Here is a 24,886-nt window from a genome sequence, read left to right as displayed (position 1 = left end):
GGAATCACCATTGACCGCACTATATATATATTAACTTCTGTCATTTTTAAAGTTTTCTTAATATTCATCTTCGTTTTCATTTTTTTTTTCATTTTAAACTATTAAAAATTTAAACAATTTATATTAACTTTTTTGTATTTATTTATTTTTGTTTTTTCTTATAATTATTTAATTTTTATTTAGTTATTATTTAATACTCATTTAATATTTATATATGTGTATATTTTAATATTAAATATTTAATAGTATCATATTTTTTTTATAAAAGATATTTAATTAATATTTGAATCGCATAAATATAACATACACATCCCCAAATAAAAATAAAAATAATACATAAAAAATTATATCTATTAAATAAATAAAAAATAAAATAAAAATTTAAAAATTAAGAATGGTATAATCAAAACCACACCACCTACTTGTATGCATTCATTACCAAATAATTAATTATACTCAAACTTCTTTTCCCCTCTCACTATTGTTTAATAATACATATACATATCAGATAAAAAACAATTTTGTATATCACCATTTTATATTAATCAATTTCTATTAAATATCTGTAAATACGCTATTTTCTAGTTTTAAGTGATCTACTAGTTAATGTTATATTTATTTCACATTTAATATTATTTATTTATTAATTAATTTTATTATCTTAGAAAATAAAGGTAACTTACTTTTATATTTATTGGCATTTGTCTTTTTAAAGTGTTCAAAATTACAATTAATTAATGAGACATGTATTTTAATTCAAATTCAGTAATGTTTTTATATTTATTGAATTCTCTTTAATGCGTGACTTTAAAATATAATAAATACTTATATACTTGTATTTATTACAATTTATGTTTAATATTTTAAATTGCTAACAAGGGGCCTTAAATTAAAATTTCAAATATAATCTAAATATACTCAACTAAAAGAGTAGTGTATCCTATTCAAAATACAAATGAAGTGTTAAAAACACGTGCCATGTGAAAATAATAACTAAAATGTGTTGTTTTGTTTGGATTAGATGTGGAACAGAAAAGAAATAAATAGAAAATAAAAATAGAAAAGGTAGAAATCAAACACAAGGAAAGAACAAATGAGTAATTTTAACGAATTGGAATAAAAAAAGTAGAGTAATTTTTCTCTTTTTTGTTTGAAAGAGTGTAAATAAATAAATTATATAAAAAAATTATGCTAATTCTTTTTAATTTTAATCTATTGTTTTTTATTGCTAGCATTACAAATTTCATTATTTAAAAAATTGTATTGTAATTTTTTTTAAAAGAAAATAAAAAAAGAGATTATTTTCCTTTTTATTTCTTCCAATTTGAAAGAAAAATAATTTCCGTAAACTCTACAAAACTAGATGCAATCAAACTAAGAAATACGTAAAGCGAGAAAATGAAATTATATATTAAAAATGGTTTTCTTACAATTCAACGGTAGATAAATTTTCACCTTTTTACTTAAAATTCAATTTCCATTTTACTAATTATAAAAGATAAATACAAATTAATTTCCATTTGAACTTTGAATAAAAAATTAAAAATGATAATAAAATGCGAAGATAATACTTATCATAGAAATCAAAGTACTAAAACTTAACAATCATCTTATTTTATTTTGAAGTAACCTAGAACTAAAAATTGTTTAAAAAATATATGCAATATAGTCATTTAAAGGAAGACTAATAAAGGTTATTTTTTGCTTAGAGCAAGAGCAAAATATGATAATTAAAAAATAAAAATGTTTTAAAAGAAAAGTAAAAAAAAATGTTTTCTGAGAACATTGGAAATAGGTTGTTAGCAACAATTTCAGCAGACAAAGTACACAACACGAGGTGACAAGAAGACTGACAAAAACACGTGCTTCAATACACGGGACCGCTCCTTGGACAAAATGGTTTTCTCGTTTTTTTACACTAAGTTTGGTGTGTTAAATTTTAAAAAAAATATTAAATGTATTTTGATATACAATAGAAGATTAATAAAGAAAATATATATTAAATGTTAAAAAAATATGATGAGATTTATTGTTTTATTTTTTCTATTTGTTCAATTTTCTATTTTTATTATCAAACAGTTTGCATATTTATTTTATTTTTCAATTTCTTTATTCAATCAACTTGCTTGCATTTAATATATTTTTCTTTTTACCATAAAAAATATTGCTACTGAAATCGTTGAGATTCAATTTTGATAATATTGCAGTAGGGGCAGTAGCCAATATATTAAAATATAAATATATTATAAGTTCAATAAATACAATATAATTAAATTCTAAAACCAACTTTTAAAAGACATTTATATAAGTTTAATTTTTTTAATTCCAAATTCAAATCAAAATTATCAATTGAAAAAAATAAATTAATAAATTAAATAAAACATCAGTTCAGATTGATTTCAATATTTTTAATTTAAATTGGTTGGTGCACTCTACAGTTTAATGCAATAATTGATATAGTTTTAATGCAAGAATGGATACAGTGGTAGCATCACAGCAAAAAATAAATTTAAAATTTGACAAAACACGTGTTCAAGTTGGAGTCTCACATGCTTTAATAACTCCTTGATAAAAAAATTTATGCTATACCACATAACTTGGCATACACATAAATTTATATTATCTAACGAATCTTAATTAACCAATTATAGATAAAGTACATGGCAACTGATAGGTAGCAGAACAAAAAGATAGATTTAAAATAAAAATAAAATAGTAACATGTCAGAAAATGAAAAAACTATTATGAATATAATATTATCAATTATGATTTTTTACATGCAATATCAATCATAATAAATAAACAATAAACCACTCATCTTATTATATTATTGGATTGAAAACAGGATAGAGATTGCATAAATAGCAGCAACCACGTGACGTCGTCGTATTAAACATTCAAAGTTCAAATATTTTGGTATATGAATTTTATATATTTATGCTTCAAACTGGTCTCATTCAAACTTGTCAAACTGGTCTCAAATTCAAACTTAATATAATAGAATACAGTAATAATATTCAAATTAAGTTTAATTACAAATATTTACCTCGATTTGAAATATTATTGTATGCACTTTTTTATTAAGTCAAACTACACGTAATGAACCTTTCGTTTTCAAAGCGTGCGACACGGGTTTCGCAATATGATGCATTTTATACATTTAAAGCTATGAAAATATTTTACAGTAATTTATCACATAATTATTAGGAGAAAATAATCACTACGTGCTTCTATATTTTGAAAAATTAAATTAGATAATGTATAATAAATCCTTTGTAATATTATTAAAAAATGTAAATAAATTTTTAAATTTGAGATAAAATGTACAATAATAATTATTTGAGTAAAAGAGAACATACAAAAGTATATACACTAAAACAATATATTTCTTTATATATATATATATATATATTTATCGATAATAAACAATAAATAAATATGAATCACTTTAGGGGTGATTCAACCCTTATACAATAACTTACCCATAATTTTTATCACAAAACTTACTTCAAAGTTTGTCAAAACAGAACTCTCCTAATTAACCCAGAGGAATACATTTAAGGAAAACCGTCAAACAACTTGAATAAATACGTCATGAGATCATCCTCATATAAACCAACAAATCTATGCACCAATCAGAAAAGGAAAAATTCACAAACTGTAACTTGGATGTAATACCAAACCTTTAATTGAATCAAAGCAAAAGTTTTCAGAACATCTACTGCTCTCCATTAAAAAAAACCCTGTTTCTATGTTTCCAAACCTCGTTAATTATTGAGATCAAAGAACACTCCAAACTTCATTCATCGAATCATAATTTAAACTGAGAAAAATTTAACAATGTATAAATAAATAAAGATGTTCAACTTTAAATTTCAGCAGATTAAAATCATAAAGCACTTTAAATAAAATAAATAATAAATACACCTTTATTTATTCACTTTAAAGAAATGTTATCTTCACAATTATTTACTTATAAGGTCAATTTGTGGACATAGAAGTTAGCTAAGGAATAAATCGATTGAGAATAACAAGATGCTTCGTAGTTCAGCGGCATTTGTTGAACGCAGACGCAGTGGGCCTTTTTTTTAATATTTTTTCATCTTTATTTTCTGTTCTTTCTCTATAGACATAGAATGTATCAAATGTTGTGTCTTACGATGTTACTTGCCTAGAAATGGTCAAAATTATCCAATTTTATTATCAAAGAACGAATTCAACTTAATTGTAATTGATGAGTTGAAAGTGAGTTATGCAGGAACAAAAAAGATAAATGAATTTAATTTCATAAAATAGTAGGAAAGTCATTTTTTTTTCTTTTCTTAAAAATTTCTCTTGACACAATTCAAATCGAAAAGTCCACACACACTTAGGTAACGCAAAACTTGACTTAAGTAAAACTTCTTCAAAAGCACAGAGAGCTCCACATAAGCATTAATTTACTTTCTTAATTTACCAAACAACACACACTGTGATCAAAGTTACTGAACTTTTTGCTCATGTGTTTATTCCTTTGACTTTATGTTATAAGAGTTTCATGAGTTGACTTTGTCATTCTCAAAATTTTATTTTAGGATCTTCATGATTGGAAATCCTCAACTAAGTTGCTTCTATGTTTACAATGTAATGTCCTACATTTTTTTATCAATAAAAATTAAATGAATTATACTAGTGCTAAAACATACCACATCACATAGTTTACAAACCAAAAAGCATCACAAAGAAACAGAAAAACATATATAAACCTAGGCTTTGGCACATCATGACAGATTTATGCAGCAAGTTCTGCATAATTTCCAGCTCTAATAAATTTTAAAACACAAAGCCTTTACTTCACTAAAAGGCTTACATTTCCTTACTTTTGCACTTCCAAATCCTTTTCCAGAGAGACCTCTAGTGATGTTCAGAGATCCCTTCAGTGCTGGTGTGTCATGTCTGCATTGCTTTCAGCAGAGACAACAAATTCGTTCTCTTCCTCTGCACTAACTGCTGCTGCATCTGACCTTGCTGGTCCATGTACTTAGCAGAGTCATCAAAGAAGCTGCTGTGAGTATGAGTCCAAATACAAGCATGCACTGATTAGCTGTGCTCTTAGTCCATGATTCTACCCTTGTCACTAATTCTCTAAGTTCCACAGCAGATGTTACACTTCCTGCAATTCTTCTCACCAACAGCATGACTTTCTTCTCCTGCATTGACCACAAACACTTGCTGCCACATACTACAACACTGCACCATGTCAGTTTTACCAATCTGTAGCAGTCCCATTCCTCCTTCTCTTTTCCTAGGCAGCTTTCCTTCCAAATATTTCCTCTAGCGTTCCTTCACGAAGTCTGCCCCTGCAATGTCTATAAATATAGGTTATTGAGATGAGAAGAACCACCAAACAAAAAAAATATTTACCATTAACAGTAGTAATATAGATGTTTGAGAAAGATTAATTTGCTGAAAACAATCACTTAATTTTCAAAAACCTCTTTTGGTAGCGGACAAACATGTACTAGATATGTTTGAGAAATTATACTAAACATGCACCATGTATGTCACATTGTTTTGACCTTCTGTTTTTTCCATTCCAGCTAAACAAATGAAGAATAAAATATTCCCAGCTGCAAGTGTGGTGAGGAGCCAAAATGGAAAACAAAAATCAATTGATCTGACCATAGAAAAAAACCTTTGACAAATTCAAATTGGAATTAAAAAAATTTCTTTCAACAATGAAGACTTCTAAAGAACCATTTTAGGGGGTGTGTTTGAATTGAAAATGAGATGTCTGAGAATTTGAGAGAGTTGATGTGTGAGAAAGTGTGAAGAAAGTGAAGATTTTTGGATTGAGGTATATTATAGTGCATGTGTGAGGAAAGTTTATGAAAATTTATGAATGATGTGATGACTTTGAGAAGATTTTAAATTTTTTTAAAGGTGTAAAATGTTACTTTACAAATTTTCCCTTATCTATTAAAAAAATTAATAATAAAATTGAGTTATTTTTGTTTAAAAATAAACAACTTTCATATAGTTGATTTAAAAATTATAATTAGAAAATAAATATATATTAAATGTAAATAAGTATAATTTAAAAATTATAATTAGAAAAAAATATATGTATTCAACAAATTAAATAAAAACAAAACTTCAAATAATTTCTTAAAATATTAAATATGGAAAAATAAATCAGATTTTATATAAATAAAAAAATTAATATTAAAAACCATCTAGTAATAAAAAATAAAAAATACTACAACAACAATATAACATAATTAACAATAATTTTTTTTATAAAAAGTTATAATCAAATAAATTATAACTCGTAAACATATATATTGAAAAATTGGAAAATAAATCACATCTTATATAAATAAATAAATAAATACTATTTTTTAATATTAAAAAACTTTGCAGTAATGAAAAATAAGAAATACTATAACAATAGAATAAATGAGGGGTAAATTCGAAAATAACATATGTTGACGTGACTTTCCCTCTACATCTCTTCACTATGAGGGGAGAAGATATTTATTGTTATATCCTCTCATTCTCTTCCCCACAAAACTCTGGATCCAAATAGCTTATATCCTCTCACTTCTTTGCCTGTGAACAGTACATCTACGGAAGCAAACAAATCCTTAGGGTGTGTTTGGATTACGGAGGATATGTGTAAGAATTTGAGGAGTGGATGTATAAGGATGTGGGATGAAAGTGTGAAGAAAATGATAATGTATGGATATGTTCCTACAACTTCCTTCTCACTTGTAGAAAGCATAGCCTAAGTTAGTTAATTTATTTAGATATTAAGAAACTGAATGCTTGTGCTCGATGTATGAGGCTATCATTCTTATGCTGATAACCAGTCCCTCCCTCTAAAGTCTTCTTTATTTTGCCACCAATTAATTTCACCCAACATAAAGACTTGATACTTTCCTTTTATGCAGGGTCACGAGCAGTATAATTTGATTCACCAACACAAGAATCAACCTCATACCTTAACTTGTGAAACTCTAGTCTCAAAATCCTCTTAAGACAATGTTTCACCAATATTTGTGGCATAATATTAAAAAAACAAATTTATTATATGGACAATGGGCTTAGATGTGTTTTCCTACCTCTCATCAATAAATTGGCAATATAATTGCATATGTAGGTATATTGAAAGACCTCATCTACATAAAAAGATTGTCCAAGCTTAGCAACACATGTTAATATAAAATTGTATATACAAATTTTAAAATTGAACATAAGAATTATGTTGTTAATATGCATACCATAGGGATGACGTGATCATGCATGCTAATGGATCACTTGTGCTCAAGCTCTCACCTTTTTTAGTTAATAAGTTTTTTAGGTTTGTTTACATTTGAAGTAAAAGAAGGTGGATTCCAATGTTCTAAAAGCTTATTCTAGACATGCTCTCAAATCTAATTGTCCCTTTAATCCGAACTTCTCTAAACATCTTTAAGAGTCGGTAAGAGGTTCTGAAGTGAAAGATTTTCTTAATTTAGTCTTCAATTTTTGGTCTATACATCCTCTTTATATGCATGAGTAAGATACATCCTCTTTATATGCATGAGTAAGAAAATGAACATATAATATAACTCATGGATTGGTTTTAAGAATTTGATGTAGAATAAAACAATATAAACTATAAGAATTAAGAAATTCTAAAGGAAATAATAACTTAGTATTTGTATTAATAACTTACCTTAAAATGTTGAAATTAGTTTTCTTTATCACTACTAGATTTCACTCTTCGTGTTGTCCATGACTTCAGAATTTTTTTAATGGGCTTGACATAACCTCTGATTTTCTAAACCTATTTTACAAAAAATAGTCAAAATTACGAGACAATAAGATGAGTCATAGCATACACAAATTAAAATTAAATATCAACCTTCACCATAAGGCTCAATCACCGAACGATCATTTGTACCCGAATCGTTCTTTCCTACTTGTGAATAATGTCTAATATGATCAACATAGATAAAATATCTTGTTATGAATGTCTAATTGTAACCGTTATGAATTAGATTAGTGTGAACAAAAAACTTGGGGATAGTGATGATATCACACAACTATGGATGAAATTATGAATGATGTAAATGTAACACACGTGGTCATGCATATGATATGGAAGCAACGACTAAGAATGACGATAATTTAGATGTATGACCCTAGGATAAGATAGATTTTGATGGTTTATCGATTCTTTAGCTTTGTTGTTCACTTTTCTATATAGTCATCACATGAGGAGATGTATGACCCTAGGATAAGATAGATTTTGATGGTTTATCGATTCTTTAGCTTTGTTGTTCACTTTTCTATATAGTCATCACATGAGGAGTTGAGAGGGTCACCACCTCCTATTAACACTTATATATATGCAATAATAATATTATAAATAAAATAATATACACCAATATATATAATTAAAAATATATAACTTTATAAATAATATCAATGACAAATAATGTACATAAAGATAATAACATTAACTATTACAACCTACTAACATAATTCTATCTTTTATTCTTCATCACAAATGTTACAATGGTTGCAAGATTGATTTTTTATTCATGATTAAAAAATAAGGGTTTTTCTTTGTATTTAATTAACCTAAATCAAATAGTAAATTTTAGTTATCACTTAATATACCTATAAGATAAAGTAGACATTAATATATTTTATTGTTTAGAGTATGTTAGGTATATATTTACAATGTAAAGAAAGAAATTTGTACAAAACCATGGAGAAATTATAGTTTAAAACATTTTTAACTATTGTGCGAAGATTTAGTGAGAAAGTATCATAATCGATAATATGTAAAGTGTATTATCGATTATGTTATATTATTAATATATATTTTATTATATCATAATAAATAAATAATTAAAATAAAAATATGGAAATAATTTATAAAATGAATTTAATATTTTTTTAATTATAAAAAAATTATAAATTAAATTAATTAAAAATACAGTTCATGTAAATAAAATCATGACGAGAGATAAGATACTACTTGAGATCCTAAGCTATGAAGACACATTTTCTTTGCTCGTCTTCAGTTTTTTCCTTTGCAATTGCCGCTAGTTTGTTAAAGATTTGCTTCGCGGCATTCAAATAAAATACTTGTTTTTAAGATATTTTAAATTCTAAATACTACAATACATGAGATTAGCATATTCCGCATCAGTATTTTACAATTGGGAAAGGCTGATTGCATCCATAATCGTAGACAACATTTTTCTTGCATAGAAAGAGACAAGCATTTGCATCTTTTATTGATGTCCAGTTCAAAGCACAAAACATATATGATTATGAAACAAAGATTTTAACAAGCTTATTCAGAATATGAGCTACTTCAAGTGCTATTTCCAACTTCATGTTTTTCGTGATACATCACGATTCACCTTCATTTCTCATCATATTTGACTTCATTCTCCTCTTGTATCTCACTTGATCTGGGAACTGAGCTGACACTGCTGCTCTCGACTGCACCTTCAGATTCCAATAGCTTTGAGACCCTTTGCACGTCATCAGAGCTGTCAGAAGAATGAGCCACTGACTGATTATCTGACATCTGTTCCTTTTGGGCCACTTGCTTTGGGCGTCTGATTGCTTCTGCAGCCCCAGCCATAGCTATGGGTGGAGGTTGAGGAGGAACCCATACACGTTGAACTGGCTGCTGACTGGATGCAGCAGCAAAAGGTACTCCGTTAGACTCATTTTCATTGTCAATCTCTGTGATTCTGACATTTTTCCTCTGCCACCAGGGCAATGGATCATCCCCATTTACTAGAGACGTATCCTGGGTCTTGGTATTCAAGTCTTCACCATTTACTTGAGATTGAAGCATCTGAGTTGACGTGCTTTGCACCTGACCAACCTCCCAAGGCTATACCAAGGAAAGTTGAAGCATAAAATCAGATTCACATGAAATAATACAACTGAGAAAGGAATATTACAGTTTCATAAGCGTGTGTTTGTGTCTTTACTGCACCACTCAATGTTCGTTGCATGGGTTAAATAAAACCACAATATTCTATCTTTCAGATTAAAAACAAGAAAATCTGCCATTAGCCTATCTTAATAAATATAACAAACAAATTATTCATTTTCCAATTCTTTCCAATCCTTTTTCCAATCTTCGCCTAAATAAAACTTCAGCCAGAAGTAATGGCCAAGGAAAAAAAGTATGTAGTACGGCACAATTTTCTAAAAGATATAAAGACCAATTTAGAACTACCCCAGTAATTTGATGTTTCTCAAACAGTAGATGATCACAAAATTACCAGAGAATTTAGTTTATGTAAGCTTGAAATATCTTGGCAAAACATAATCTAGAAATTAATTTATGACAAGATCAATAGTTTTTCCATGATGGTCGAATTGCAGAACATATCTTGATAAATATGGCCAGTAATTAGATTACAAAAATCGGGAAGCTACCACGCTGCAGATTGGTTCATTGACAGAAAATCCTTAAAGATTACCAAAATAAGATAAAAAAACTTCATAAACCTAAAATATTTAGGAAACGCAAAGTATTTTGTAATAAACCTTGGATCTAGGCACTAAGAGTGGATTTGATGGTTGTTGACTAGGGTTGGGGGGTAAATCACTGATATCCTGCATTAAAACCCAGTGTTATATAAAATTAACAGTGGCCACATAAAATTTGAAAATCCAGTATAGGGGAGTAGAAATGGATCCTCTCACGTCAAATTCTAATATGACAGGGTCATGTTTAAATTCTTTTGGCGGTATTGTTGCATGTTCAAATCCAGTGTCTATCTCTCTAATGGTAGACATTAATAGCTTCGAGAGGAATAAACACAAAATTTAAACATAAGTTGTCGTGTAATCTTATTTGCACACCATACTCTTCTCCACATTAACACCTCTCCTCACATATCAAACTTTAAAGTCGACCAATTTTATAATTTTATATTGATGGTGCACGAGGTGTATAATTTATTAAGCAACTAATTTTATCCAGATTAAAAAGCATAAAGGTTTTACTCTAATATTAGAAGGCTTCTCTCCTCTTTGGACCATGGCCATTATCTGCAAGAAAAAATTGTAAAACTCAACAAAATCTTAAAAAATAGATAACACTCTGTATCCATTCCAACAGATATGAAGAAAGTACAAACAAACCATTAACTACTAGTAAGCAGTTATCAAAACTGAGGCAATTAACACTTTCATATATACTACACGAGCTACTATACATGAGATTTTTCAATCTTTACGTCCTTGTCCACATGACAGACAACAAAAGCAATTATTTTGAGTAGATGACCTTTCAAAAGGTGATGCATTTATTAGAGCCAGCAAAAATGCATGTAGTTTCTTAAAAGCATGGCTGCACCACTCATATTGAATTAGTCCATTCAACAACCAGTTGGGGTTTCTAACCAGAACCTTGCTAATAATTGTGTCTATTCAAGGTTTTCAGCATTGCGGATGCACTATTATAGGAATATATAGGACTAGCTCCTTTACTCAGAGGTAGACCTCCGTAAATAATTCTCAGGAAAAAATGCAGAAAAGAAAATGATAATAATGGGACCCTGATGCAAAGAGAATTCCATATCTAAAACATCACAATTCATGCCTACCTCTTCTTCATTCTCGCCCATTATTAGAGTATGTTCTTATATTTTGTATGTTATGTTGTGTGTACAAAGTTACAGCTGTTAGCTATTGCTAACAACCATCTCTCTTGTATCAATTAAATAAAACTGTTAATTACTGCCAACAAATATCTCCTTTGTTGGAGATTAGCTATAAATAAACTTGTATCCTTCCTCTTTTACAACTTAATGAAATACATACTATTACGAAGTGGACTTTAAGCCTAACTCAACCCCATAAAACCGGCTCATGGGATAAAGTTTGCACCCACTTATATACAATGAAATATTCTCATCTCTAGTCGATGTGGGATCTCCAACACACCCCCTCACGCCGAGAGTGACAGCTCGTGCGTGCGACAACATATTATGGGTGGTTCGATAACGGCCCGATAGCGGGTGGCACGATAGGCCCAACAAACACTCGCTAGGATAGGCTTTAAATGGCTTTGATACCATATTACGAAGTGGACTTTAAGCCTAACTCAACCCCATAAAACCGGCTCATGGGATGAGGTTTGCACCCACTTATATACAACGAAATATTCTCATTTCTAGTTGCTGTGGGATCTCCAACACATACAATTTAATTTGTTACAAAATTCTCTCTAGTTTAGTCTTTTTTACATGGTATCTAAAACCGATTTTCACCGTGTCTTCTTCCCAAATTCTAGGGTTCTCTTTTTGATGTCTTCACTAATGTACATAGCTTTTGCATCACAGTCCTTTCCAAACTTCATTGCTAAGAAGTTTGATGATTTGTATTAAGAATGAAGAAAATGTATTTATGATTTATATCCCTTGTGTAAAATACACACATAGAGGTCTTTATTTATAAATGAGAATAATAACATAATCAATAACATAATAACATAATAATATAAACTATGGGCTAAGCCCGTTACATTCAACAATTTGAATTATCTCCATTGGAGACAGGATGTTGAACCAGTGATCTTACTCAACAGTATCACGCATTTGATCATGTTAATCCTAAGTATCATGCGTGGGATGTTCAAGACCAAACATTACTTGTTTGGATTCAGTCTACTCTCTCCAAATTAGTTATGTCTTATGTTCTTGGATCGAATCACTCTTGTGGTATGGGACGCCAATTGTTGTGGTTTCATTGATCACGATGGCTCTAGTGGTGGCATCGCTCGTCATGGTGGCAGCTCTAGTAGAGATCGTGGTGGTGGTAGATTTGTTAATTTTCAATGTCAAATCAATGTTAAATTTGGTCAGACAATGAACATGTACCATTTTCAATCTAAATTTCTTATTGATCCATCCACAAGAATTTATTCTTTATTATGCCGAATCCTTCAAGACCTCAATCAATTGGGTTAATCCTAATACTATGTATGGGAACACTGCTTAGACAGGCAATGGTGAAGGTCTAAAAATTTATGGTCTTTAGTCCTCTTCATTTGTCTCACCTAATGATTCACACATGACCTTTAAACTTAACAATTTGTTATATGTCCCTTTTATTACTAAAAAACTTAAGAAGTGTTAGCCAATTTGCCAAAGATAACTCTGTATACTTTGAACTTCATCTTGACATGTGCCTTGTCAAATCTCAGCGCACAAATAACATCCTTCTTCGAGGAATATTTGGTGTTGATGGAGTTTATTCATTTCATAGTCTCGAGCTTCAAGATCACTCCTTTGTGCTAATGTCATCTTCCAAATCCTTTAGTAGTTCAACAACAAAGAGCTCTTAGTTTAGTGTTGTTAAAGTTGATGAAAAAAAACTAATGTTGCAAAAGATTCTTGTTGTACAATTTTAACATCTAGCAATGTCAGTTTGTGGCACATTAGGTTGGGTCATCCAAACAATTGTGCAATGAAATTTGTAATGACTCATTGTAAAATTTCTCCATCCAATAAAATTTACTCTTATTTTTGTTCCTTTTGTTGTTTGGCAAGTCACAAATTGCCTTCTTGGGTTTTTAATTCTGTCTATTCTCCTTTAGAACTAATGTTCAATGATCTTTGGGAACCTTCTCACATTACATCTTTATGTAGGATATAAACATTGTGTCTTTCATTGATGCCTATTCAAGGTTCACTTGAATTTTTTCTATAAATTCTAAAGCTAAAACATTGTTTATCTTCCAAAAAGCCAATGGTTGAATTTTAGCTTAATTAAAATAAAGAATGTTCAATCTAATTGGGGTGGAGAATATTGACCATTTACTACCTTTTTAACTAGTCATGGTATTTCTCATAGATTCATTTGTCATCATACGCACCATCATAATGGTATAGTTGAAAGAAAACATACACATTGTTGATTTGGATTTGGATTGCACCTTATTGCATCACACTTCATTTCCTTAACAATTTTGGTATTATGCATTTAGCACTGTTGTATATCATATAAACAGATTGCCTACAACTTCTCTTAAATTTGTCATTCCTTTTCAATAAGGATCCTGACTTTCATTTTCTCAAAGTTTTTGGTTTTGCTTGCTTTCCTTTATTGAGACCTTATCATTCTCACAAGCTTGATTTTAAATCTCAAGAATATTTTCATTGCTCGACTTCCATTGCTTGGTATTCTCTCTCACACAAGGGCTATAATTGTCTTTCATCTACTGATAAAATATATATCTCAAAAGATGTTTTGTTTAATGAACATAGGTTTCCTTATGTTGATCTTTTTTTTATTGCACCTAACTCTTTTCAGTGATGATAACTCTTATTTAAGCTTACATCCCAATCTTACACCACCTCAAAATTTCCCAGCTCCTCCACCAGCACCTTTTGTTACACTTGAATCTTTTAACACACCACCTACCACCTCTAATCCATCCTCTTCTGAGTTTGTTTTTGTCCTTGTTCTAGCTCCAGTAGTCAACTCCTATCCTGCAAATTCAGTCTACATCTGGTGTTCATCAGTCTAGAACTCATCCTTCATTGTTCCTTACTCCTTCATAACCTAAAATTGTTAAGCATGCACTTGAGGATGCTAATTGGCTAGCTGCAATCCAGCAAGAATATGATGCACTTTTGAAGCAAAATACATGGGGCTTAGTTTTTCTACCTCCTCACATACAAGCTATTGGTGGCAAATGGCTTTTTAGGGTCAAGGAAAATGTTGTTGGCTCTATAAATAAATACAAAGCAAGCTTGGTGGCTAAGGTGTTTCATCAAGTGCATGGTTTGATTTTCATGAAACCTTTTCTCTAGTGGTAAAGCCCATTCCAATAAGAGTTATTCTTACTCTTGCTCTTTCACATGGGTGGAAATTCTTTCATATGGATGTAAATAATGTCTTTTTGAATGGTCTTCCTCAAGAAACAATTTATATGACACAACCTCCAAGATTTGAGGTTGGGGATAGATCTCTTGTTGGTAAGTTGAAACTTTATGGGTTAAAACAAGTATCGAGACTATTAAGAAGTGGACTTTAATTTTAACTCAATCTTATAAAACCGGCTTATAAGACGAGGTTTGCACCGCTTATATATTATGAAATATCTTTATCTCTAATTGATGTGGCATCTCCAACACAGACAATGGTTTGACAAATTACAACCACATTTCGTCAATTTAGTTTTCCGGGGCAGTAAATGTAACTCATCACTCTGACTACAGACATCAATCTCAGGTTGTCTATTTTCTAGTATATGTTGATGATATCATAATCACTGGAAGCTCCATTGCTCTGATTCAGCAGCTTACAAATAAATTCCATGCAGCTTTTTCTCTCAAACAACTTGCTCATCTAGATTGTTTTCTTGGTCTGGAAATAAAATATTTACCTAATTGTTCTATTATTGTGACTCAAAGTAAATACATTAATACTTGCTTCACAAAACAAATATGGCAGAAGCTTATTCCATTTCTTCCTCTATGGTTTCTAATTACAAATTATCTAAAATTTTGGGGCTAATATATTTTTCAGATCCTACTCTATTTCGTTTTGTGGTAGGTGCTTTGCAATATGCCACTCTCACTAGACCAGAAGTTAGCTTTATTGTTAACAAAGTTTGTGAATTTTTGGGCAAACCACTAGAATCACATTGGGTTGTGGTTAAATGAATACTAAGGTACCTTAAAGGTACTTTGTTTCGTGGACTATAATCTTTGTCATTTAAAGCCTTTTATGATGTTGATGACAAACGCTCTACTTCAAGAGCAAGCATCTATCTTGGCCCCAATTTAATATCTTGGTGGTCCTGCAAGTAGAGAGTTACTACTAGCTCCAATAGTGAGTGTAAGTACAAAAGTTTGGCACAAACTTCTACCAAACTAACATGGGTTTTTACTTTGCTCATCGAGTTGCGTGTTTCATTCACTACTCCGATTCTTCTTTGTGACAAAAAAAATATTGTGTCAATTGCTCATATGATGTTTTCTGAGGGAAAATATTATGACCAAACCGTGTTTCATCTATCATATTCCAGCCTTGGATCAGTGGGCAGATGTGTTGACCAAGCTACCAAGCCCTTTTCTTCAGCTCGTTTTGCTTTTCTCAGAGGCAACCTCAATGTGAAGAGTTTTTCTCCTGAAAAATTCTCTCCTTGAGTTTGATGGGGTATTAGAACATATATTTAATTATATTTTGTATGCAAATATTTTATGTACATTATTAATTACTATTAACAGGTATCTCCCCTGTTAAAGCTTAGCTATAAATTCACTTGAATCCTTCCTCTTTTACATGTTAATGAAATGTATACAATTCAGTTTGTTACAAGATTCTCTCTTGCTCAGTTTCTTTTACACCCACAAACCATTGCCACTCCAATCTCACCATGCCAACTATCCTGACTATTTACAAACTTGTCCTCTTCTCTATTGTGAGGATAGAGACAATGCCTCTAATTCCAACCTCATTCCTCCTTTGAGCACAAGAAAACCAGCTGGCTTAATTCAGCCAATTTGATGGTATCCCATGTTTTTTCTTCCTAGCATTAGTATCAATTTGCTCCTTAATGAGAATTTGCAAAAGTTAACTTCTATAATTTGGACCACAGGACATGTTAATAATTCTACAAGTACAATTACACTGCAACTAAAATCAATGCTTGAACAATTGGTACTTTCAGGCCCTATATAATAAAAGCCCCATAGTGTTATGTTATCGACAAATTAGCAGAGAAAGTTTTAGTCAGTTAAAAATACTAAGTTTGAGGCTTCTCTCAAAACTTCTTTGTAGCAGGGTGGAGCAGTGCCTTAGATTGCAATCTGATGATGAACAATAATAACAAATCTTATCGTTTCTGTTTTCACGTTTATGAATATGATGAGCAGGAGTTCCTACAAAAAGCTTCTAAATATTTATGGACTTTTGTTCCTTCAATTATCTACTTTAGAAAAAATTCAAAATAAAATTTGATTTTGGGTAGTTGTTTAAAAGAAATTTAGAGACAGAGAAGAGAAGGAAGATACAGCTAAGAGAAAATAAGATATCCTACAAAAACAAGATAAATAATACCTCCATATATGACTTTGGATGAAGACCACTTGATGGTTCAACAGATGCAGGTGGAGATGAAGATCTCACTGCACATGATATTCTGATGATAGGTAAATATTCCAGAAGATAAGACTAATTAAACTGAGATTTAATTACTATGACAACCTGAACGCAAGTCATGGTCGGCTTTGCCATTCACAATCAGTTGCTGCATATATTTAAAAAAAAATTGCAGTCATCAAAAGTCAAATTTTGTTTTAAACAACTTATATGAGGATCAGCTGTGCCAAAGTTCATTAAAGATGCCGAGACAGTCCCCATGTATGTCTATTTATATCTGACCTTTGAACTTGTTTGACTGATTCGGAGATCTTCTTGCCCTGAGACGAAACTCCATTATAAGTTATATTGTTGACAAATTGACAAACAGATATTCAATAAGAACTTTTAAGGAAAAAATCTGAAATATTGTTTAAAACCTCCATCAGAAATCTGCAAGAATTTTGGGCATGGTAAGCCATCAATAATCCTCAAACAATTGAATGAAAGCTGAATTCAAGGGAATCATAAAGCTAGAACCCAATTAGAATAGTTAAAATGTGCATAATATTTGTCAAAGCTCTTGGTCTCCATGAGCCACTTTGTTGGCTCTTAAGGGGTTATAAATATACAAGTTTGGCAAATCATAAATCAAACCCTGCATAAATTATTCAAAGCATTGAAAACTTATCGTCAGTCCAAAATGGCAATGATCAATTACCTTCCAATCTTCTTATAGCATTTGTCATTGACTTCATTTCTTGTACTTGCACGTCTAAAAGGCTCACAACTTCCACAAAGTATCTCCTCTCTGGAAATTATAACACCAGATGCAGTAATAACTACATTAATTTCTCATAAATAGAAGAAGTCCAAGGAATGTAAGAGTATTAAAAAAAATCAAAGACATTTTATTGCATGCAAATTAAAGTTCTATAAACCCACCTTCACCTTTTGAAGCCAGAATTTCTTGGCTCACTTTTGCCACTTCGGCAGCTGCAGCTGCAGCTGATTTTGCAGCTTGTGCAGCCTCTTCCATCAATGTTGGTTTGTCATCAGTTTTCTTTAGTTGTTCATCATCATTGTCAAGGACAACTTTACGTATCCAAGATTTTAACCGGGGGAGAAAAGATTTCTAAAACATGAAGCAAGCTTTGAAAGTTATATGCGGATCAAACAGCAATGTGATAAAACTTGGAGAGACATCAAGCACAAGAAAGGATGTAAAATGTCAATAAAAAAACTCACCCTTAAGGTATCCACTTAGAAGAGATTATGCATGACAGTAGGTAGTAAGAATGATACCTTAATTATTATAGCTGTTCCAGCACCTGAAGCAGCCAGTAATCCAACTGCAATAAGGGCATGGGACCAGTGAAACCTGGAGTGTGGTAATGTTCCTGATGAAGTATTAACACCAGTAGAAGCAGGTGAAATCGGCTGCAAAGTTTTTTGCTGAGTTTGTTGCTGATTGTTTGATGATGATTTCAATTGCCCATCTGTTAGCATAACAATAAGCCATGTTCAAAGTGTAACTCAAGCAAGACCTATCCAGTTTTATTGAAAAGCAAGTTAAACAGATATTTCACATGCAGTTTGACTCAGTCCAAAGTTACAGAGGAAAACTTCAATATTAGACACTTCACCTTGATTTACACCACCTGTCTGCACAGTTGGAGCTGAATCCTGCGATTTGAACCAAAGGTAAGGATTAAAACAAATGAACATAAAGCAAATTGATAAACTAATAATCAATTGGTTGCCTGTAAGAGAACAATCTAGAAAATTTTGGGTGACTGGTAAAATAATTTTAAGAAAACAAGCATACTGGCACTCGCCGGAAGGCTTCATCAATCTCCTCCTTTGTAAGGCCCTTCTTCTCTAAAAATGATCGCCTATAGAGGACAGGTGAACCTTTAACTTTTGGGTGAGACAGAAATTTCACAGCATTCTGTACTTGATCTTCCCTCAATGGTTGTGAGTTTACAAATACTGAGGGAGTTGAACTCGGTTTAGCAGGCTCTTCTTCTCTGGTGTTTTGCAGATTCATATTTGCTGGTTGCACAATTTCAGAACCTAAACCTCAAAAAGAGACTCGGCAAATCAATTTTATCATACTCAAAACAATACTTAATCTGAAACAATCCACTATCAAATCCAATTAAGTATGGAAACATTCAAATTCAGTAGCAAATAGTATAATAAAATGACCAAGGCCACTAAACCCGTGAAAAAAGAAAAACAAGGAAGCGAATAGAGACGCAATATAAAAACCATTAGTGTGTCTTCACCTAACAATTTAAGCTATTGTTATTTTGGCACATGACTGCCAAGAAATATAATTTATTCCTAAAGGGTGTCTTGTCAGGTTAAAAGTTTACGCATATTATCCGATACAATGATCCTATCCGAAGGCTAGCTTCAAGGAATGGCTAATGAGGTTAACCCCCCCTAAATTGCACAATTTTGTATATCACCTTTGTCCTTATAGATAGGGATCAAAGACTTTCTCCATTCCTCCAAAATGATCTTAAGACTTATAATCATGTTAAACAACTTTATGAGTCATCCTATACTTTTTTCTCCTTGATCCTTCCATAACTCAAGTTATGGGTGTACTATCGGTTGAACTACTTTTCCAGTATCCAATCCTATTCAATGCTTCTTTTACCTCAAATTCCTGAAGCCAAATCTATAATTGAAGGTATAATTTTGGAGCTCCATCTATGGTATGTAGCCTATCAAAGTGCAATAAAATCAAGTATCCTTCATTACATGCTTTTTAAAGTAGCCCTACCACCGATCCCTGATATCTTGTCATGTGATTAAAAAACTTTATCTTCTTAATCCTTCTTGAATTTAGGCTAGGCCCTTACTCAACCTCAAAAACTAGCTCACAAAGTGAGGAATACCTAAGCCATTTTATAAGCTTTACATATATGTATATATATAAAAGGACAGATCAAATTACACAAAGAACCTTTAAGTATATACTCTCTATCCTCACCACTTTTTTTTAATCTAACAGACATCTTAAAGTTAATCTTTGGAGTTACCTTATATATAAATAACCACTCTTAATAAACTTAGTCTCCCTCTTAATCTTATGTTGCTTACATGCATCCGACCACTAAGAATCTTTACCATATGGTCAAAGCCCTATTAATCACTAAGTGTCTGTTTTCTTACCTTTTTAATCCCTTTAGTCATCTCAATGCACCTATTCTTAGCACTACCATGTGCCTCCCAAAATCCCTCTCTAAAAGTTTTATTTTCATCCTTCATTTTTCACTATTTGATCTTTGAAAACCTACCTTCACCATTTTTAGTTACTTTTCTCTTGGCACATACACCAATAAGGACCTTAACCTAGACCTTGTGAGCAGTAATCAAGCTCTCTCCAAGTATGATTTTGCAACAGCTGTAGAGCTTTCTATCCAACTGCTTTATCATATAAATCAATTTGAGAACATGCCATCCCACTTCTATTTGTTCTAAGACACTTCTCCATTTTCTTAAAACAAGTGCTAGCAAAGGTTCAAAAACTGAAGCAAAATATAGAATAGTTTTATCCTCTGCATTTGCTTCCCTAAGACCAAACCCTCATGCAAACCCCATATCATCTAAATTCCCATCTATGATACCATGTAGATCACCTCATAGGAAAATCATATTCCAAATGTTATTTTCTGAAGTAAACATTCTAAATCCTACTAGAATTTGATCTTGTGGTTCTCTCTTAACTAACCCTGTGCATATGCACTAATACCATTAAAATTGTCTCATTCCAAATTTAGAGCTATGATCCTATGTCATAACCCTTTGTGATGAGTTCATGAATGAAGAAGAAGAACAAGAATACATCATTCCAAGAAGAATCATAAGGAGCATGACAAAAGAAAATATTCTTGCTCATAAATATAATTTCTGATTTTCTTTATTTTCTATTTCATGGACTCATAAAATTGTAGGATTTATTTCTTTGTAATTTTTAGGTACAATTGAAGCCCATGTAGACTACAATTCTTGGCCAAGCAGAGCTATATGGAGGCAAGGAAAGCATGTGCTACAAAGGAGCAAAAAAAGCATGACTAATCCATGGGACATGCCTCCAATATTTGGTCAGGCTTCAAGTAGCCAAGGATTTGAATTTTAAAATTCAAATTTTCCTCCTTGTGTATCTTAAATTTTAGTTAAACATTAGATTAGTCTAGAATTAGGAGTTACATTTCATTTAGGAATTATGTTTGTAAATTTTATTGCCATTTTCGGATCACTCACTTATAAATAGTCATCTAGTCTCTTGTAATTCACTTCTTGATATATGAGATTCAGAGAGAATCTTTTGCACTTGTGAGTGTGATTCCATTTCTGGAGAGTGTTATCTTAGTCCTTAGGAGTTAAGTGGTGATTCAACCTATGGTGCTTATCTTGGAGAAGGAAACATGAAGTTTCCAACTCAAAGTGGCAAACCTTGCTTCCATCTCCTTGGTCTTCTCACCTTTGCTCTTTTATTTTGAGTTCTTCTATTCCACTTGTTTTGTTCAGTCACTTTCTTATTATACTCCATTCAGTCCATGTTTTGTGCTTGTTTTTTATTTCTTTGTTCTGTTTGTCATATAACTCCATTATGTTTGGTTCATTTGAATTATATTCATTTCAATTTGGTTCAATAGAATTGTTTTTGTGTTTAAATTCTTGTTAACTTGTTCCTGTGCTCATTCATTAATGTCTCTCATGAAACATTTCATGACTTGAGGCAAGGATGAGATTCAACTCTTGTACAAGCTTCGTTTCATATGCCTAATTGCTTCCAATGCTTCTTTGATTCGTATCACTTTGACTTTGACATCCACAATATCATTGTCTACACCTTATCTAAAATTATGCCTACACAATTTCTAGACTTTGTTATGTCGGTGTAAAGGAAGCTCAAAACCCAAAATGTTTAATTTCTTTGCCTTTTATCCTACCCACATAGTTTCCTGAAGACACAAATAATATTTATCCCAATCATTGTTAACACAAGATTCACCTGTAAGTGGTGGTCTACATTCGAAGTGTCGAGACAAATCCTACTTTCAAGTAATAACTTATGTTTCACTACACTCAGATGTTAACGCAACAGCTCTTGTCCAGTTAATATGGTACTCAACCCATACAAGAAATAGTACTATCCAATCATTATCCATGTCTTGAAGATTAAACAAATTTTTAACTTTTAAGTAGCCCGTTAATTGCCTAACCCAACCGTCCTCTTTTTTCCAAGCCAGAGACCAACTATATAAGATAGAGCAAATGTCCAGTTCCAATTGAATAGAGGACTTAAAGTGGGGAGAACTCATCAAAGAAACTAACGAATCTTTCTTGTAGCACCCGATGATCATAAATGTAGGCGATTAATCATTAATCTAAAGAGAAAATAAAAAAGTAAGCAGAAAATTCTTTAGTCTAGTTGGAACCACAAATTGGTCATTCGGTGGAATTAAGAAAACAGTAATAATAAGTTACACAAACAACATAATAGTATTTTGGAAGTCCCAAGACTCTGGAACAAATATATTCTGGTTGGAACCACAGACTTTGCAAATTCACTTTATTTATGCATTATATCTGTCGTTCAGAAAGTTATAGTAATTCCACTATTCCAATGATTTTAAACACGGTGTGTGGTGTTTAGTACCAGAAAATGGAAGAAGAAGAAGAAGAGCTTCGCAATTTTTTTATTTGTAATGAATAGCAATAGTACACGTGTGACTAAAGACAGGAAGAAAAGAAAGCAAAAAGTTGCAATTCAAAGCAAAAGGTAGAATCAACGGCAAAAGAGAAGGAAATGAAAACCTTGGTTTTCGTCCGTGGCAGTGGGAGTGGGAGGAGGCGGCGGCGATTGGGTGGCCATGACGGCTACACTACTGAGAATTCAGTCCTGCGTTGGAATTTCAAGCCCGAAGCGAAAGGACCAAAAGATATATAATAATAATAATAATGATAATAGTAAGGGTGAGTGATGACGAAGGTGGTTAGAGTGTGAAAGGGAAAACAGAGGATGAGATTACAGTGAAGATGAGTGGATTAGCTGAAGAAAACAAACAGAATGAATGAAGGGTTTTATTTGTTCTTCTCTTCTCCTTCTCCAACCATATCCTCTTCTACTCTACGCAACACCCAATTGGCCCAAGAACCAACATCTTTCATTCCCCTCTTAAACTTTTATGGGCATTAATTTCAGAAAATCTTTATGCTTTCCACGATAAAGAAAGCTAAACAAGATAAAAAAAAAAATGGAAATTGAACCTGATTTTGAAGTTGTTTAAATAAGAAGTAAAATAAAACAAAGATGAGAAGTCAAAATGATTTTGTTTGATTTAATGATTAAATTTAGGCAATATAATATATATAAGTTGGATATAAAAAAAAAATTGTATATAAAATCATTTTTTAAATTTTTCTCTTAAGTTTAGAAATATTATTGTCTTGTAAAATTATATATCTAAGGAAGGCAATGAGGTAAAGATAAAGCTTAATGAGTAAGGAAGTTGGTCCAAGTAAATAGTTAATTTTTTAACAATAATTTTATCTATTTCTTTTCTCCTCTTGGGTGTTTGGTAAAGAGGAAATCTTGTTGGTGTACAATTTATTACTTGAAACTTATTAGTTGATCAGTTAGATTTCTAATAATAAGAAAAGTTATACGTTGAATATATTTTGGGTGCGGTGGTATAACGATATAAAAATTGACACCAAATATTAAAACATAAGAGTCAAAATAAATTTGGTCCTCAAAAATCTACCGAACTTGTTAGATCGAACTAAAATAATTGTAATTAAACTGAGACATTTTTATGCAGCCCATTTAACCCGTAATGTAAATATGCTTAGTTCGAATTGGTCCATTTATAAAATAATAATATTTGTAAAGAAATAAAAAGTAATATTAATATTTTTAAACACATACATGTATTGTAATTTATATATCAAATTATTATATGTAAAATTAATATTAATTTTATTAATATGAGTTAAATTTTAAAAACATTGTGAAGATCTTAATGGTAGAAGAAAAGAGAATCCATGGTTAAGTTTGTGACACTTACAATGAAGAAACAAATAAGAACAACTAAGCAATTGAAAAAGAGAATAGAATGAGGCTTAAAAATAAAAACATAACATATGATGAATTGCAAAGGACAAACGCAAGAAAAGTCATGACTTTTGAAAGTTACTTAAGATAAGAACTAAAGAGTAGAAAACTCTTAAGATGTGTATTCACAAAAAGAAAATTTTATTCAATCTTCAAATTATTTTACAAAAAGAAAATGTCTCATTTTATCGATTAATATTTTAGTCTAAGAATAAGAAAAATGAAAGACTTAAGAAAATGAAATATTAATCTAAAATTAAATTTCCTAATCTTACAATCAACTTTTATGTTAACTCTTAAACTAGATTAACACATGGTAGTTTCTTAAAATTAAAAAAATACATATTCTTTAAATCAAGGAAAAACACATGATAACCAACCTATATGGTACCAAGTTTGTTTATGACATAAGTGAAGAAGTTATAACCAATCGTTATACTCGTGAAAGTAACATGTGTTAGGTTGAAATTATTCATGTGCTTCTCTTATACTTTTCAAAACCCGTCCACATGCTTCTTTTGGTAACTCTTGAATTGTAAAACATTTCAACATAATTAAGAAATATTCTATGATTTAAGAGTTTTACAAATTTAAAAGTTTATTTACTTTTCTCTAAAGCTTTAACTATTCCCCTTATAA

At 30.9% G+C, this 24,886-nt stretch overlaps 1 protein-coding gene across 8 annotated transcripts; it reads right to left on the bottom strand.

Annotated features, from left to right (window-relative positions):
* Positions 1-9,235: 9,235 nt before the first annotated feature.
* PEX14 (peroxin 14) lies at positions 9,236-23,565 on the bottom strand. 8 transcript variants are annotated; one of them, XR_016519169.1, is made up of 12 exons: positions 22,948-23,318; positions 18,935-19,182; positions 18,753-18,792; positions 18,412-18,605; positions 18,052-18,241; positions 17,828-17,917; positions 17,410-17,559; positions 17,233-17,275; positions 17,086-17,153; positions 11,017-11,061; positions 10,555-10,623; positions 9,236-9,889 (listed from the first exon to the last, which is right to left on the bottom strand). XR_016519169.1 is itself a non-coding variant. In XM_068608692.1 (12 exons), exons 1-12 carry the CDS (start codon positions 23,003-23,005, stop codon positions 9,407-9,409), a joined length of 1,566 nt encoding a protein of 521 aa, XP_068464793.1. In that variant the 5' UTR covers positions 23,006-23,439; the 3' UTR covers positions 9,236-9,406. The 8 variants fall into 8 exon arrangements, 4 of the variants coding, with proteins under 4 accessions (XP_068464793.1, XP_068464794.1, XP_068464795.1 ...); XM_068608692.1 differs by having other exon boundaries at positions 17,410-17,447; positions 22,948-23,439; XR_016519170.1 differs by lacking the exon at positions 10,555-10,623.
* Between the last annotated feature and the right edge of the window lie 1,321 nt (positions 23,566-24,886).

Source organism: Phaseolus vulgaris, chromosome 3 (genome assembly GCF_051622355.1).
Source record: "Phaseolus vulgaris cultivar YP4 chromosome 3, ASM5162235v1, whole genome shotgun sequence".
NCBI classification, from domain to species: Eukaryota; Viridiplantae; Streptophyta; class Magnoliopsida; order Fabales; family Fabaceae; genus Phaseolus; species Phaseolus vulgaris.
This window is presented reverse-complemented; position numbering and strand designations above follow the sequence as displayed.